This window comes from Mchenga conophoros, linkage group LG1, assembly GCF_057382185.1.
Source record: "Mchenga conophoros isolate Kocher_MC1m ecotype Shallow Benthic linkage group LG1, M_conophoros_male_GT1.1, whole genome shotgun sequence".
NCBI classification, from domain to species: domain Eukaryota; kingdom Metazoa; phylum Chordata; class Actinopteri; order Cichliformes; family Cichlidae; genus Mchenga; species Mchenga conophoros.
The window spans coordinates 39,421,803-39,439,045 of record NC_140526.1 but is presented as its reverse complement, the minus strand read 5'-3'; the positions used below and the strand labels follow the sequence as shown (position 1 = coordinate 39,439,045).

Below are 17,243 nucleotides of genomic sequence, written 5' to 3'. Positions count from 1 at the left end.
TTAAAGACGCAGGAGAGCCTCTAATGTGAAACCAGAAGATATACAGGCTACAAAGTGGACTTTGACATGTACAGTACTCAACACTCAAACAACAGCACTGACTGGAAATGTTAGAATTGATACTTCTGCTATTGTTAAGAGGACGCATGCAGTGAGGGCTTTGGCGTTTATTACTCTGTCTTGATTGTTAACTCCACCTTTTGTTATTGCAGTGGTCAAATCACCACATTTAGTAAAAAACAATTCATGTGGGCAGAAAACTTCAATGAGCTTTATTAAAGTCCGTTCTAGATGGTGAAAGGCGATCAGAAAAGGTTCTCCCCGACACAGTATTGCATGACGTCAAGCCTCATGAGCCTCAAGGCCAACTGCTTTGCTAACGTTTAAAAATAGAGGCAGTAGAGAAAATATGCCATCTGAACATTTTTCAGTAGTTTACCTTTTTATAAATAGATTTCGGTCACTGTTCGTTGATTGAACCCTTTATATACAGATACTTATAACACAAACATGTGCAGAACTGCATTTTTCAACAAAAATGCATCAACTAACAAGCCAGAAAACAGATCCTGACGCTCATTTGCACTGTTTGTGTTTTTTTAGTTGAACCTACACAAAGAGAATTCTGGCTTGTTAGTCGAAGTTATTTTAGAAAAAAAAATTCTTACCAACCTGTTTTTAACCTCTGAACAATCAAGAAGAAATTTACAGTCAATAAACATCAAGCAGACAGGATAAAAATCATATGTACAGAAATGTGACATACTGTACAGCGTGCATGTGTGGATGCAGACATAAATACACTTAAATACAAACAACTCGTACCTGCTACTGCGTTGCAGTACAATTTCAATGGCACACCATGATACTGGCGTTAACTCGAGAATATTATGTCTCCCACTAGCTTTTACAGGCATGAGGGTGCTCGCCAAAGTAACAATACAGACACCTTTGGCTTTACAGTTTAAAGGGAACAGAGTGGGAGAGGTGTAGTGCTTCGGAGCTTCCACAAAATGATTACATACACATTTGGAGTTTCAGTGCATAGTTTAAACTCAGCATTTTGATTATGTGATCATGTGCAACACACGAACTCAGGCAAACAAGAAAAGCAGCAGCTGGTGTGTGCAGGAGATTTCTTAGTGTTAAGTACGGGTGTATATGGCTTTCTGCAAACTGTGCAGCTTTTCCCCGAGGGTCACATCAAACAAACTCTTTTCTCGTCTCCTGTCCAGTGTGGCTCTTAAAAAATGAAAGAAAAGAAATTGAAGGCAAGCAAAACCAACGGCTTTAAGGCTTGGTCTACTTACAAACATAAGAAAACTTAAATCAGATGCAAACAAACTGTCGTCCCCGCCCCCCCATTACCATTACATTTAAAAGAGAACAACGTGTCAGTTTCAGGTTTTACTGTGTATGCACAAAGTTATTCACTGAAATCTCTGTTAGCTTTCATATGTACCCTTCAGCCAGTTTGTGTTTAGTCCAGGAACGACTTTGCCTACAGGGTTCCAGTGAGGCACATGAGAACGAGCACATGTACGGTGAACAAGTAAGCCAGAAAGAAATATCGAGAGCGAGTGCGACTCGTCAGCAGCCTGGAGAAGTAAAGGCTCCGGCCTCGGAGCCACCGTCGACACGCCACCATCCCTCCTTTCATCTGCGAGGAGAAACAGAAGCAATCAAAGAAATGCTTACATTTGCACTGGAGAAGCTCCAAACACGGCTTTAGTGCACTGGCCCGAATATATGGTGACCCTAATTAAAAGACTAACAAGACTTATTGGGGGCAAGAGTCCTCGTCATTAAGCCTTTTCTGTAATGGGCCACTGTAGGCAAAGTAGAGCAAAGAAAAATGTATCTAAAACTCTTTATTTGATCTCAATGACGTTCTAAAAATTCTCAGTCTCAGACAGTTTGATCCATATGTACTCCATTTTCTTATTTGTTTTGCATGTGCAATAAGTGACAGTTTTCACATCGCTGTGGAGGAATTTGTACTCATCCTCAAACCACACTGGAGAGTTCGGAGCATAATGGCCGGTTTATGGTCACGGCAAAACATCCCAACTGAATTTGAGTCCGGACTTTAAGCAGGCCACTTCAAAACTATAACTCTGGTTACTTTTTTTATTAGTTTTATGGTGGGTACGAGTTCACAGGGTCGGGTAGGATAATAAATGTAATCACCTTTTAAAAACTGCATTTTGTATTTACTCAGGTTATCTTTGTCTAACATTAAAACTAAGCAACCGGGAATGGGATTCATATTTTCCACAGCACATCCATACATTACATAGCTACATACAAATAAGTTTCCATACTTTTCTTTCATAATAAAAAGTCTGTCACACTCACACCTGTCAGGCTCACTTTTCACTGATCTTTGTGTTTCATTATCGCTGCACAGACCTAAACAGCCACTATGAACTTGTTTTCTCACGTCATCGATTTATATGACTACTCCACGACAGCAGTAAGGTTACGCTGTCAAACACACCGTTCTGCAAAAGCCAACTCGAAAAAGCTGTGTCATAGATTCACGCTGGATCTGTACAGTAAGCAAATCAAAGGAAAATAAAGTGTACCGAGTACCTTTCGAGTTATGAGAGGCTGGTTTGGGTTGAGAGTTAGAGCTTCCCACTCCTCTTCAGCTTCCATCTCGATGCTGAAGTCTCTGTGACTGTCCCTGGACAGACTGGAGGCAGCACTGCACAACAAAAAAACTCATTAAAGATCTGCTGTGTTGACGAATAAGAGTCAGGTGTACGGCTGAGTGACTGCATCTGGCTCCAACCTCTTTACTCTGTCCTCAGCAAGACGCAGAGCCTCCTCGGCCGTCTCTCTCCTGGCTCTCTCATCTGCCAGACTCAGCTCCACCTCCAGCAGCCTTAAAGACAACCACACCCAGGGATAATGTTAGCATGTCTACGACTTCAACCGACCGTACGGATCTCTCCAGGACAATGTGGAGATTTTTGCAGGGATCCAAACTGAAGGCTGTTTGTTTTTTTTCACCTTTCTCTCAGCTGACTGGCTTCAGCACTTTCACTTAACATGGAGTCGTTGCTCTTCTCCTGTGGAGCCCCTGGTGCAACTTCAGTGTGAAGTAAACCCTGGTAGGAACGAGTGCAGGATTACAGGTATAAACACACAAGAGCATACAGAGACAACGCAACTGGATTCAGTGGCAGCTCGGATTTGAGTTTTTAAAGCACATGTATATAGAGCTTTACCTGCACCCGGCCTTGGCTTTCCAGCCAATGACATCGATTCTGGGTGTCCCTCAGAGTCTGGGAAACAGCCCTTAGCTGAGCTGTAACAGCAGCTTTCTCCTCCACTGCCTCCTGCAACTGTGAGTATTGATAACCCAAAGAGGAGGGGCAGATGGCTGTTTGACTGTTTTGTACATTTAGAGTTATTCAGCATTCAGTTGCTTTTATATTTGTATATTATTTTGTAGGAAATGGGAAACAAAAATCATGAAATCAAACCTTGAACATTTGAAGTTTATTGTAGTGTGGTTTAATTAGACAGCTTGCCTACACTGTCTGTATCCTCAGGACGTTTTTGCCTGCTTACAAAGGGCTAGCTGAACTCTGATGGGTTTGGCTTTAAAGGACAGTCACCTGAAGCGTTTTCATACCTTTGTGTTGAGCTGCTGGAAGTACTGGTCTCGCTGCTGAATCTCATACATACAGCGCTGCAGATCTCTGTGAAGCTGCCTCCTCTCTGCATCCAATCGACTCACCACCTCCTCCAGACCGCTTTCCTGCTGTGTCGGAAGGAAGAAATGGGATCGTTTGGTGTCACAACTACCAAAGAGAGAAAAACTGGTTTATCAACCAGGATATCTAAACAGTTTAACTTAGGTAGGATTTCCTGTTCTGTGTGCTGGTTATTGTTTGTTTACATATGCAGATACATTTTTCAAAACATACAAAGTCAAATCACAGTCAGACATTAGCCAAGAGTTTTCCCTGCTTTGCTCTCCTCTCTACTAAAGCTTAAATATGACTCGTGAATAAAGAGCAATGTCTACAGATTCTACATATTCATATGCAGATATCTGTTTATGATTAGTCTCGGTCGTTGTGTCCTTGGGCAAGACACTTCACCTACCGCCTACTGGTGTTGGCCAGAGGGGCCGATGGCGCGATATGGCAGCCTCGCCTCTGTCAGTCTGCCCCAGGGCAGCTGTGGCTACAACTGTAGCTGCCTCCACCAGTGTGTGAATGTGAGAGTGAATGAATAGTGGAATTGTAAAGCGCTTTGAGGGTCTCGAAAAGCGCTATATTAATGCAATCCATTATTATTATTATTATGATTAAATTCACTGTGACCGTGAAGGTCAAAAGCTGCACAAGTGCATCCGTGAGTCACAGCCTCCCAACAAAGGAGGACGACTGGGAAGTGTAACTTACTTTAACTGGCAGGTCCTTCGGCTCAGCATCAGATCTACATAACAAAAAATGTGTTAAAAATTGAAGTAAAATGAATTTAAGCTGTGTGCATAACAGTGCTGCAGTCAAGCTTTCAAGCCTTCACATAGATGGAGGAACTTACTTAGCTTACTAGCAAATACAGTAACACACATTTCCTGTTTCTGCTGTATGGAAAAACCTTTGAGCCGGGCAGCTTTGGGAATACTTTTAAAACTTGAATAGGAAACCGTTTTCCTTCCTTTACCTCTGATCCACTGTTGCTTCCTGCTGGCTTCTCACTTCTTTGTGTGCCATTTGTTGCAGTTCGTCCATCTTCTGATGTATCCCCTGCGATGACAGTAAACAGAAAGAAAATGCATCATTCACAAAGACAAACAATGCATTTAACATTTATGTTATTGAAGTGAAGTTTTAAACAGACACCACAGCGTGAGTATTTAACAAAAAAAACGAAAAAAAGTATGCAAGTCATACCGATGGGATGTGAAACCAAAAACACATCTAAGCTGACCCTGCATGCTGTTTGAACCACAGAACCACAGCAGAGAAAAGGAAGTGCAAGCAACAGCCAAACTTGACTTACCAGCCCATCTGACTCAGTCTCCAAGGCACTGACACCACTTCCCTTTGACTTTTCCACGCTCGCCGTACCGACAGTCTCTGGGCTCGACCCTTGCCTGGACTCAACCACTCTTTTAGCCCCGGCCAATTCGTCCATCAGCCGTTCACGATCGTTTTGGAGACTGGCCATGGATCTGGAGAATGCTGACAGTTGCCTGCTGTAAGTGTTGTTTTCCAAAATGACTTTTTTTAGTTCTCTTTCCTTTTCTGGCAAGACCTCCGTCAGCTCGTCCAGCAGCTTGTTCAGCTCTGCGTGTGCGTCTTTACTCTCAAAGGCTTTTAATTTGCGAGTAAGGATGTCCCTCTCTTTGGCAAACATGGCCAAATCTGACGTGGTGTCCTGCAAACTGCGCTCCACCTTGTTTAAGGCTGCCCGAGTCTCTCTGAGTTCTTCATCGTATCTCTGCCTGAGGACCTTGAAGTCCTCGATGAGCTGGTCTCTGTCATTCTGCAAAGCAGCCATTGCCTTGCACAGGGATTCATTCTGAGCCTTGGTATCTTTGCTTTGCGATTTAGCCTCTGATAACTGCTGCTCTATTTCTAGTAGGTCTTTTGCGAGCTCTGCCACCCTCTGATCGGCAGTTTCTCGCTCATTCCTCATCAGCTCCACCTCGCGCTCAAAGGCATCCAGCTCACTGTTGTACTTTTCCTCAGCTTCTGATAATTTTTTGTCCGTTTCATCTTCCAGCTGCTGCATTTTCCCCTGGAGCTCATCAGTTGAGAGCTTCTGAGAAAGAAGTTTTTGTTGAAGGTCATTACATTCAGATGCTTTGGCTGTAACAGCTTCCTGCAAGTCAGCAATCACCTTGCCCCAGTTTGTTGACTCACTGTCTTTTCTCAGAGTTAACAGTTCCTCCTCCAGCTTGGACGCACGAGCTTTAAGTTTAGAATTCTCTTCCTTTAATGCATTGCTTGCTTCTTCTTCCTTCTGGACGTCCAGCTGAGCCTCTCTGTGTTGCTTTTCAGCCGCAGCTTTTTGGGTTTCGAGGTTTTTGATCACCTCCTGTTGCTTCTTTAGCAATACTTTCAACTGGTTGTCCTTAAGGGACAAAACCTGATTTAAATCCTCCCTGTATCGGACCAGTTGAGCCCTGAGCATCGCGTTCTCAGAATTGAGATCATCCATCTGATGTAACAGTTTTCTAATTTCGTGTTTAAGGCCTTTGGCTGCCCCACCTTCCCCATCGGGAGAGCCCTCTTTGCCCTTTAACCCCAACTGACTCTTTGCTTCCAGTATTCTGTATTCTGACATCAGCCGTTCCCGTTCGCTCTGCAAAGACACCATTGAGTTCTTGAACGACTCCATCTTTGCTTCCATCTGCTCCTTTTCCTGGATAGATCTGTTTACTTTAATTTGCAGACTTCGGACCTTGGCCTCAAGCGCTCTCAACTCCTTGTCTGTCTTTTCCTTTTGGTATCGTGAAGACGTCAGCCTGTCCTCATAAACGGACACCTGGTTACGATAGTTAGCCTGCAGTTGCTCCAGATAGCCTGACATTTGTCCATCTTTGCAGGACAGTAGAGAGGAGATCTCAGCATCTTTGCTCTGAAGGAGCGTTTTGAGCTGCAGACAAATTCCCTCCTGCTTCTCAAAGTCAGCTTGAGTTTTGTCATTTTGAGACTGCAAAAGGAATATCTGAGCTTCCATGTCAGCGTTTATCTTCTCCACTTGCTGTAGACTGAGCTGCATTTGGGAGATCACGTCTTCTTTGTCAGCCAGCTGTCGTTTCACTGCGTTTTTCTCTTGCTCTGTTCTTTCCACCTGAGCGCTGAGCTCCTTCACCTGCACAGTCATGAGCTCTGCGCTCTCACTGAGTTCAGCATTGCTTGCGCTCATAACAAACAGCTGCCTCTGATGCGCAGCGGCAGCTACAGAGTATTCATTCAGCGTCCTCTCCAGTCTCGACTTGGTCACCCGTAACTCATTCACCTCTTTGTCTTTCATTCTCATATCTTCCAGGAATCTTTTAATGATGAAACCTTGCTCAAGGAGCTGATTGTCCTTCTCATGTAAGGTTTTTTGGTACAAATCATTCCAAAGTTTGGTAGCATTAGCCCCGTGTGGTGTGGAAGCTAACGCAGACAGCTTTGCTTCTTGAGTCTCAGCCGCTCTCTTTAGAGTATTTATCTGCAGATCTCGAGAGTCTAGCTGCTGCCTCAGCTCATCAACTGTTTGACTTTCTTTCTCTTTCAAATCCTTGAGATCATCTATCTGCCGCTGTAACAAAAACTGATTCTCTATGTAAGAGTTGATTTTTGCTTCTTCTACATTTTGAGGTGTCAGATGTGATTTCTGATTTTCAGACTGTTTATTTTGCTGTGACACTTGAAGAGCCAGCTGGTCTCTTTCAGACTCGGCACTCTCAATCTTTTCTTTGGCTTCCCGGAGATGACTCTTGTGCATAATTAGCTCAGCTTCAGCTTGTTTACCTCTCTCCTCTAAATCTGCAATCTTCTCTAAGTTTTTCTTCAGTTCTTTCTCCAAGTGCTCACACGTTGATTGTGAGCTCTTCAAAGAGCTCTCCAAATCTAAAATCAGTTCCTGGTATTTGATGCAGTTTTGCTGCAGCTGATTTATCTCCTGATGCTTTTCTTTGAGCAGCTCTTGCAGCTCTTTCTTCACGTTCTTCGAACCCTCGTTGCCTCTCTGAACTGTCTTGAGTTTCTCCTCAAACTCTTTGACCAACTTGAGCTGCTCCTGTTCTTTTTCGTGACGAATCTGATCGTTCATCTCCTTGCTAGCTGCAAGTTGAGTGGAAAGCTGCGCAGTTTGGGACTGCAGGGCACCGACGGACTCGGTGAGTTCGTCGATCCTTTCCGAGTTCTTGAGGATTACAGTCTCCAAATATTCGTTTTCACTCTTCACCTTGTCTGAGATCTCTTGAGCGTTCTCAAGTTCCTCTTGCAGAAGTGACTTGTCATCCTCCAAAATTCTCACCTTCTCATTCAGGTTAATAGTCTCTTGGCGGTGCCTGGTGATAATGTCTTTGAGGTCCTTAACTGCGTCATCTTTTATTCCCAACTGCGACTCATAGTCATTCTGTATGTTCTCAATTCTCTCTGAAAGAGTCTGCTTCTCCCTCTGCACCAAGTTGTTGATTTCCATTTGAGCAACAAGTTCAGTTTTCTGAGCTTCAATCTGAGCAGTCAGTGAACTATTCAAACTGAGTGCTTCGTCAAGTTTGTTCTGCATGTTGCTTGTGTATGTATTGGATTCCAGGTTCTTCTTTTCCAGCAAACAGGTAGCTTCTTCCAGCCTTTCTGCTAGCTGGATATTTTCAGCTTCCATCTCAGTAAGTTTCACTCTCAGAGCCTCGAATGAGTCCTGAAATGGGGCAGTCTCTGCCTCCAGTTGTTGGTTTTTATCATTTAGATCACACATCACCTCCATCACCTGTTTCTTGATTTTCTCATTCTGCTCCTCCAGCTCCTCGATTCTCTGCCTTTTCTCTTTGGAAACTTCCTCCACTTTTTCTTTCATTCTTTTATTTTCTTCCTCCATCTCTCGGGCTTGCTTCCCCAGGATCTCCATCTCACTTTCGTGCTTGTGTACTTTTCGGAGGGCTTCCTGCCTGTCTCTTTTAGCTCCCTCCAAAAGCTGTCTCATCTTGTCCATTTCACTGCTGACATTTTCATACGCTTGCAAAAGCGACTCGTACTCTTGCTTGAGCTCTGCGTGTTTCGACTTCCACTTGGTCAGCTCCTCTGTTTGAGAATCTTTGAGCGATTCGAGCTGGCACGAGAAGGCTTGTTTCTGCTGAGTGATGCTTTCTATAGTTAGTTTCAAACTTTCGCAGGCTGCAGATAGGTTGCGATTCTCGTTAAGGATGCGGTCGACTTCAGTGCTCATTTTGTCCTTCTCTTCGGAGAAACGTGACACAGAACTTTCCAGGTCCGTATTTTCTTGTTTGAACTTTAAAAGAGATGATTGCAGAGCAAAGTACTCTGTTTCTTTTGCTTCGTGTTTGGCTGACAGATTTTCTACTTCTTCCTTGAGCGCTGCATTTTCCTTCATGAGTTCTTTCCTAGAAACCAAAGCTGCTTGAAGTTTCCTTGTTAGAAGGGTAACTTTGTTTTGGTTATCCGGATCATTCATCCTGGCACCCTCATCAGGAGATTTCTGAAGCTCACCACCCTCTCTTCTCATCTTTTCAGTAGTGGTTTCAAGCATTTTGCTTTGCTGTTGTAGCTGAATTTCAAGGGCAGCAATTAGTTCCTCCTTTTCTGAAACTTGAGCTTGAGAAACTAACAAGGCATCATCTCGCTCCTTTAGTTTTGCTTCAAAGATTTCTGCACATTTGCAAGAAAAACAGACCCCTTCTTTGTTATGACCCTCTTGTTCAACGGGTGCATCGTGCTTCTTCAGCAGCTGCTCTTTTACCTTCTCTGACTCCTTCGATTGCTTTCTCAGGGAGGTCACCTCATCCCTCAGTTCATTAAATAATTGGACAAAATGTTCTTTTTCCTGCTTCAGCGAATCCATATTCCTCTGTGTTTCAGTAAACTGCTGCTGCAGATGTTTAAGCTCCTTAGCCAAAGATCGGTTGTCCTCAGTGAGCTGCTGCTCTGTTTGTTCTAATGTCTTCTGAAGGGTCAAAACTTCAAAGGATTTCTGCGAAACTAAATCAGCTTTTGTTTCAAGTTCTGCTTTCATCTGATTACTTTGCTCCAAAACAGCCTCCTTTTCTTTCAATAAGGTTTGATGCTTCTCTTCATTTGCATGCATATGTTCCTCTAGTGACGATTTTAGGATGCACAGTTGAGTCTCTAAAGCCTTGTTTTTATCAAATAAAGACTGTTTCTCCTGTTGGGTCTTAACCTCAGCAACTCTGACTGCATCCCGATATTTGTCAACCTCTTCAATTTTCTCTCTTAATTCGTTCTCTACGATGTGCAGTCTTGATTTCAAAGAATCTGCTCTTTGCTCCATGGCTATGAGAGACTCTTCTTTATTGGCCATCTCAAGAGAAATAGCCTCTAATCCGGATTTAGTAGCTTCAAGTTCTGTTTGCAGGCTTGAGAGAGAATGGCATTGGCTCTCTTTCTCAGCCAAAGACATCTTTAAATCTTGAAGAGTTTTGTCTCTCTCCTCGACGAGCTGTCTCAGAGTTTGCAATTCATCCAGATAACAAAAGGAGGTTTTGTTGAGTTCCTCCGTTTCTCTGGTCTTCTCATCCAAGCTTAACTGCACTGCGTTTAGCTCGTTCGTCTGCTGGCAGTGTTGCTCCAAGAGCGCCTTGTAGTCATCTTTTAGTTCAGCGAGCTCTTGAGTTAATTTCTTTTCATTTTCTTGAGCTTTCTTTATTGATTCTTTGCGTGCCAGCAAGGCGGCCTGGGCTTTCTTCTGTAAGGTCACCTTTTCTGACTTTACCTGTGCAAGCTCATTTTCTAAGTCAACAGCACTAGCAGCAGAGGAAGACTTGTCCTTTAACTCATCTTTGCATGTCTTGATTTCATTTTGAAGCTCTTCTAATTTCTGCATCAAGCCCTTCCTGTTCTGCTCAAATATCTCTTCCTTCTCGACAGCACTGGACTGCAGCTGCTCGACTAGTGAGTCTTTCTCACTGAGCATTTGTAATGTTTTTGACAAATGAGCTTCTTTATCATTTAAGATGGTTTGCAAACTCTGTTTTTCTGACTCTAGCTGTTCCAAAAGTGTTTTGCTTTCGGTGTTATACTTAAGAAATTCTCCCTCTTTCTCGAGAGTTTTCTTTTCAAGTTGGGAAATATTTTCTTTATGCAATTCTGCTGTAGCTTGAGCTTGACTTTTGGCTTCCTGCAATTGTTCATGCAACAGTGAAACCTCAGTTTTACTGCTTGCGCTCTCTTCTTTTTGGTTTTCATATTCTTCAATCCTTCTTAACAGATCTTTTCTCACAATAAGCGCAGCTTGCAGCTTCTTCTTCACTGCATCTTTTTCTTTCGATACTTTTGTGAGTTCACTTTGTAGCTCATCCTTTTCCTTAATTAGCATGAGCTTCTCTAAATTATTTTTCTCAGTTTCACTTGAACTGTGCGAAATCTGTTCTTCTAACTGTTGCAAAATCTCTTCATGTGCTCTCTCCATGCTCTTTAATTGTGCCGAGAGCGAGTCATTTTCCTCACCAAGTTTCATTCTCTCATTTGAGGCGGACTCCATGACCTGGGCAATGGATGCATCTTTTTCCTTTATCTGCTGAGTAAGGCCAGCAAGCAATTCCTTCTGTTGACTGATCTGAATGCTCATGCAGCTTATTTGCTCGTCTTTTGTTTGCAATTCATCATATAAAGAAGAGTGTTTAACAGTAGCTTCTTTCACTCTTACTAACTCGGCATTAAGCTGAGTCTGTAAATGCTCCACAGCCTCTTGCAAAAGAGCTATTTGTTGACCTTTCTCGCAACTATTCTGCTCTCTCTGATTAAGTACAGTCTGTGTTTTTTCCAATTCTGCAACAGTTTTAGCCAACTCGGTTTGCAAAGCATCTACCTCACTTTGATGACTTTCTTGTAACCATTTTATCATGTCCTCCAAAGAGGCTTTTTCGTCATTCAAAGCAGAAGATTTCAATAGAGAGGAAACTTTGTCCGTTTTTCTCACTACCAGTCTTTGTAACTCGTCTTCCACAGCTTTGAGAGCCTGCTGCAAAATATGGTTCTCGTTCTCCTTTTCCTGGATAGATGCTAACACATTCTCAAGCTGAATTCTGGATGCGGATGCCTCCAGCTCTTTCGTGCTCAGTTGATTAGAGCCCTCCCTAATGGCAGAGGAAGCCTCTGCTAGTTTCTCCTGCAAGCTGTCCATGTCCTGTTTCAAAGCATTTACTTTAACATCTTTAGATTTCATCTCATTTTCAACACTTTTCAATTGTTCTGCAAGAAGGTTCTTTTCCTGCTTTTCTCTATCCAGAACTAAAAGCCACTCTTTCTCTGAATCCTGCAGAATTTGTTCTATTTTTTGAATGTTTTCGTTCAACTGAGAAATTTCTTCATCTTTGGCACTAACCTTTGCTTGAAGGCTCTGCTTCTCGGACGTCATTCTCTCCACGAGTTCATTCACGCTGCTGGATTTCTGCTCCATTTGAACCTGCAGCTCCGCCAGCGTTTGTTGACGTCTTCTTTCTAGCTCTTCTTTCTCTGCAAAAAGTTTCCTAAATTCCTCTTTCAAATGTGTGTTTTCATTACTGAGAGCAATGTGAAGTTTCTGATTCTCTTCCTTTGACAATCCTATCTCCTCATTCAGGCTCTTATTCTGCTCTTCCAACTTCTGCATTTCTGAAACCAGCTGAGATGCATGTTTGGCCTGGGCGCTGTACTGACTATTGATTGCGTGGAGAGCCATTTCTCTCTGCTCGAGGTTTTCTGTCAGTGCATTCATCTGTGCCACGACCTGAAGATGCTGTGATTTGAGTCTTTCTATTTCGACAGTCAACAATGACACGCTCGCTTGATGCGAAGCAAATGCGTCATCTTTTTCCTTTGAAAGACTGGAGTTCAAATCCTCAGCTTTCCCCAGTTTCTCCTGGATCACATGCAAGTTACTTTTCAGTGTCTCTACGGTGGTCTTTGCAGTCTGATATTCGTTATTAGAATCATGCAATGACATCCGGAGCTCAGACACCTCATCTGTCCTTTGAGAGAGTTGCTTCCTCGAGTCTTGTAACTCTTCTAAGGTGGCAGCATATTTCTCCTGCAGGTTATTGAAGGCACTTTGGGTTTCTTCTGCTGTCTTTCTACATTTTTCAGACTCAGTGGACAGTAACTGCATTTGACTTTGCAGCTGTGATGCCAACTCTGTACTTTCCATGAACTGAGTTTTGAACAGCAATGCTTCGTCTCCTCTTTTCTGGAAGTCCTGGAGAGCTTTCGCTTGTTCCAAAAGAGCTGCTTCTTTTTCTTCCAAGGCCATTTTGAGGTTTGTCACTTCAGATGTCTGTACTTCCAGGTTGCTGTTGAGCTTTGAGACAGATTCCTCAAGGTGTGATATCTTTTCTTTCAAGCTCTCACATTCTGCCTCTTTGGCTTGTAGATGTGAAGTCAGACTATCAAAGGCAGCGGAAGAAGTACTTTGATATTCAAGACTTGACTCCTCCTTTTTCTCCAAAGTATTCTTTAGTATGGAAGACTCTGATGTCAGACTGTCAACTTGGCCTCTGAGTGTACACACAGAATCTTCAAGCTCCAAAATGGTGCCTTCTTTCTCTTTCAGCAGCTCCCCCCGCTCAGCAATCTCACTGTTGAGCTGCTGGATCGAATTCTCCTGCTGTTTCAGGGCGTCATTTATTCCTTGGATTTCCAAGTTGAGATTTGCAGCTTCTTCGTTTGCTTTGGCCAGCTCTGCCACTGCTTTCTGAAGTTCAGATTTCAATCGAACATTCTGTTCACTGAGGGCTTGAATGTTGTCATGAAAATCAGTTACCTCTGCTTTCCTCTGGCCCTCGTCCTGGATCAGCTGACAATTTTCTGCAGTGAGTTTCTGCACAGATGCCTTCAGGTTAGTAATTTCCACCTCCATCTCTGAAGCGCTCTCATTCATGGCCCCAAGCTGAGCACTGAGCGAAATGACAGATTCATTTCGTTTATTCAGCTCATCTTTGTGGTTCTGAAATTCGTGTGTTGCTTCTTTCAGTGTTTGTTCTTTCTGCTGTAGTTGTTGTTTGGCCTCCACACATTCTTTCCTGAGCAACTCTACCTCAACCTGCATCTGTGATGCGAGCTCTTTCTGTAGCTTGACTTCATTCAGAGATACACTACATTCCTCAACTTTCTGCTGCAGCATGACATCTTTTTCCATTAGTCCTGACTTTAAAACTGATCCCTGCTCCTGAAGCATAGATACAGTATCCTGAAGCTGCAGCAGCTGGTCCTGCTGGGCCATTATCTGTGAAGTCTGCTCTGACACAGTTTGGTCTTTTTCAACCAAGGACATGCTCAGCTGATCGACCTGCTCTTGTAAACTCTGAAGCTGTTGCTCTTTCTCCCTCAGATTTTTCAACAGATTAGCACATTCGTTTGTTTTCTCGAGTAGACCTACAGAGATTGCCTGTTTGCTTTCCTTGAGGACCTTTTTTAATTCATCTGTTGCTGCAGCGAGCTCCTCTTTCTCCTTCAACAGGCTAGCAACTGTTTTTTGACTATCTGAGATCTGAATTTCAAGGTCCGAAGTTTTTTCTTGGAGAACAAGTCTCTCAGCAGTAAGTTCGGAAACTGATTTCATGTTCTGTGCCAACTCTTCCTGTAGTCTTTGATTATTTTCTGTTAGACTGCTAATCTTCATGCTAAAGCTGGAGTTCTGGTCAAGGGTCGCTTTAAGCTGCCCATCAAGGTCAGACAGAAGCTGCCTTCGTTGTGCAAGCTCCTTTTCTTTGGATTCACATGCAGCACGAAGCTGGCGGTTCTCCTCGGACAAAGCTTGGGTGTGGCTTTTTAAACTAGCCAATTCTGTTTTGCTCTGATCAGCTTCACACTCAAGCTTTCTAGCATTTTCCTCCATGACACTGACTCGGTCACTTAGAGACCTGATAGTTGTGTTTTTGTTATTCAGTTCATCTTTGTGCTTCTGACATTCCTGAGTTGACTTTTTCAACATTTCGTCTCTCTCACCCAGTTGCTCTCTGAGTTGTGAGCGTTCCTCAATGAGCGATTCCGCCTCAGCTTGTAGCCTGGACGCAATATTTTTCTGGTTTTCAGTTTCCTTCTGCAAACTCTGGAACTCCTCCTGCTTCTGTTTATACATTGCATCCTTCTCCAATAACCCAGACTTCAGACTACTTTGTTGTTCCTGAAGCAGAGACAGAGTTTCCATAAGCTGTGCTTGCTCATTTTGTTGGGCCTCTATTCGTGCTTGAAGTTCAGTGACAGTCTGCTCTTTTTCGGCGAGGTCGCGCTGCATTTTGTCTATCTTAGACGTCAAGCTTTGCACCTCTTCCTGCTGCTGGGTCACTGTCTCCTCTCTTTCCCTGAGTAGCTGCTGGAGCGAACTACATTCATTTGTTTTTGCCAACATGATCTCAGAGGTTGAATGTGTGCTTTGCTCAAGAACTCTATTTAGCTCAAGAGTTCGAGTAGTTAGCTCCTCTTTATCTTTTTGTAGCCCTTGAATAATTGTGTTACTTTGTGAGTGTTGCATTTCCAATTCAGATATTTTGACATGCAAGGAATCCATCTCGGCTGTAGCCTGTGAAATATTTTTGACATGCTCAGTTACTTCCAATTCAAGCCCGTCTCTCTCTTTTGTAAGGACTTGCACTTGATTCTCCAGACTGCTGTTGAATTCAAGAGCAGATGTAACCTTTTCATTTAGCTCTTTTAAATTCCTACGTTCGAGTTCAAGCTCCTCATTCAGCCCCTTCAGGTTTTCTTGGAGCTGCTCTTTTTCAGTCGTCATGCTTTTTAAGAGATTTTCAAGCTTGGAGATATTTTCAGATCTGCTTTGAAGTTCATTGCACAGTTTCTCATTTTCAGTGTTGAATTTCTGCCTCTCGTCCTTTAGCTGGTTTTCGAGTGATGCCATCTTTTCCACTTTCTCTTGCATTACTTGCTTGACATTCTCTTCACTCAGAACTTGCTCGTCTAATTGCTTTGATAAGGTCTGAAAGTCATTGTTATACTTCTCCACCTGTGCCAAAAGCTTATTCTGTTCTTCCTTGAAAGACTTGAGCTCCTTTTCATACGTCTGCTCTTTGTCATTAAGCTCTTGCTGTAGTTTCTCATTACTTGCATTTCTATCCTTAAGCTGCAAAACAAGTCCTTCTGACTCCTGTAGTTTCTGTGCAGATATTGCCAGCTGTTCCTTTAGTGAAGTGATGTGCGTTTCACATTCAGAAAGATGATTATGATGGCTCACATTCTGCTTCTGGATTTCTCCTCGAAGGTCCTGAATAGTCGTCTTATCCTTTTCAGCCTGCTTGATTAAGTGTTCCACCTCAACTCCTTTAGACTCTCGTTCATCTCCGGCCTTGACCATCTCCATCTCAGCTTCCTTAAGTTTCTCCACCAGCTCTGTGATCTTATTATTAAGGGCCTGCTGGTCTGAACTCTGTGATTCTTTCATTATATTAGCCTCCCTCTCTGCCTTACTCAGTGCATTTTCTACTTGTACCAGGCTCTCCTCTTTGAGTTTGATCTCTTGTTTCAGTGCTGTGACCTGCTCTGCATACTCAGCCATGTTCCCAACAAGAGTTGATATCTCTTTATCCTTTTCCAGCAGAGCATCTTTAAGGTTATCGATTTCCCGCTCACAGCTTTGAAGGTCATAAATGAGCTGGGCTCGTTCCTCCAAATGCGAGGTGTTCAGTTTGTCCAGCTCCTCGTTTGTCTGATCAAGGTCAGTTTGTAATGTTTCAATGGTGACATCTTGTTTTTGCATCTAAAGAAAATTAGGGAGGAAAAACACCATTGGCACCTTTTTCTTAATCTTTACAGGCAAAACAACGAAAATCTTAAAAAATCTTTATCTTTTCAAGCATACCTTCTCTTTCAGCACACTCAGCTTTTGTGTGAGATCCATAACTTCTGCTTTCAACTCAGAGCATTGTTTCTCTGATGTAGCGTATTTCATGGAAATGGTCTCAAACTGAAAAAAACAAAACAACACATTTAAAGACTGAAAAATGGCAAATCATAACACAACGAAAAAAGGAGCCCAGCTCTTACAGTGTGCTCCGTCTGAAGGAGCTTGTCAGACAGCTCTTTGCACTGAATGTCTTTTTCACTCAGTGATTGTCGAAGGCTGCTGATGAGCTCAAGTTTCTCAGATGTCTTGGCCAAAGTATTCTCTTTCTCAATCAGGGAACTTTGCAGGCACTCCTGTGTGTCAGTCAGCCTAAAGAAAAAAGTGACAATCGATTGAAGGAAGTCTTGAAAATAATTAAAATCTTACGGTTCATATATTAATGTCTTGGGATCTAAACCATCACAAAGGACCAAAGCCATACTCTAGCCAAAACGTAACCATAAAAATCAAGTCTTTAACCCCAATGAAAAACTCATTCACTCATCTTGACTCTTTAGATGTCTGCAACCCACAACCCGCCCAGTCTAAACAACCATGTTTTCCACAATCATTTAGTGAGTGCATGTTCACAGCAGTCCTTTTCCAAACTAATAACTTTATGATTGCCGACATGGCAAAACATGTACTACAAAAATGGATTACACTCTATTTGAACATTCAGTGCACTAGCTTATTGTTAAAAAGTG

The 17,243-nt window shown here is 42.9% G+C and overlaps 1 protein-coding gene across 5 annotated transcripts in view; it reads right to left on the bottom strand.

The window, feature by feature from the left end:
* Window positions 1-249: 249 nt before the first annotated feature.
* LOC146583810 (uncharacterized) overlaps window positions 250-17,243 on the bottom strand; it is a 38,622-nt gene continuing 21,628 nt past the window's right edge. For 3 of the 5 annotated variants that reach the window (XM_085277805.1, XM_085277834.1, XM_085277843.1), the window contains exons 19-29: window positions 16,698-16,866; window positions 16,513-16,617; window positions 5,029-16,410; window positions 4,690-4,772; window positions 4,425-4,458; window positions 3,647-3,775; window positions 3,237-3,353; window positions 3,019-3,116; window positions 2,798-2,890; window positions 2,596-2,710; window positions 250-1,660 (exon numbers count right to left, since the gene is read on the bottom strand). In XM_085277805.1, coding sequence (XP_085133931.1) covers window positions 1,502-1,660; window positions 2,596-2,710; window positions 2,798-2,890; window positions 3,019-3,116; window positions 3,237-3,353; window positions 3,647-3,775; window positions 4,425-4,458; window positions 4,690-4,772; window positions 5,029-16,410; window positions 16,513-16,617; window positions 16,698-16,866 — 12,484 coding nt within the window. In that variant the 3' untranslated portion in view covers window positions 250-1,501. The remainder of the gene's footprint in view (window positions 1,661-2,595; window positions 2,711-2,797; window positions 2,891-3,018; window positions 3,117-3,236; window positions 3,354-3,646; window positions 3,776-4,424; window positions 4,459-4,689; window positions 4,773-5,028; window positions 16,411-16,512; window positions 16,618-16,697; window positions 16,867-17,243) is intronic. The other 2 variants (XM_085277812.1, XM_085277822.1) reach the window with 2 other exon arrangements.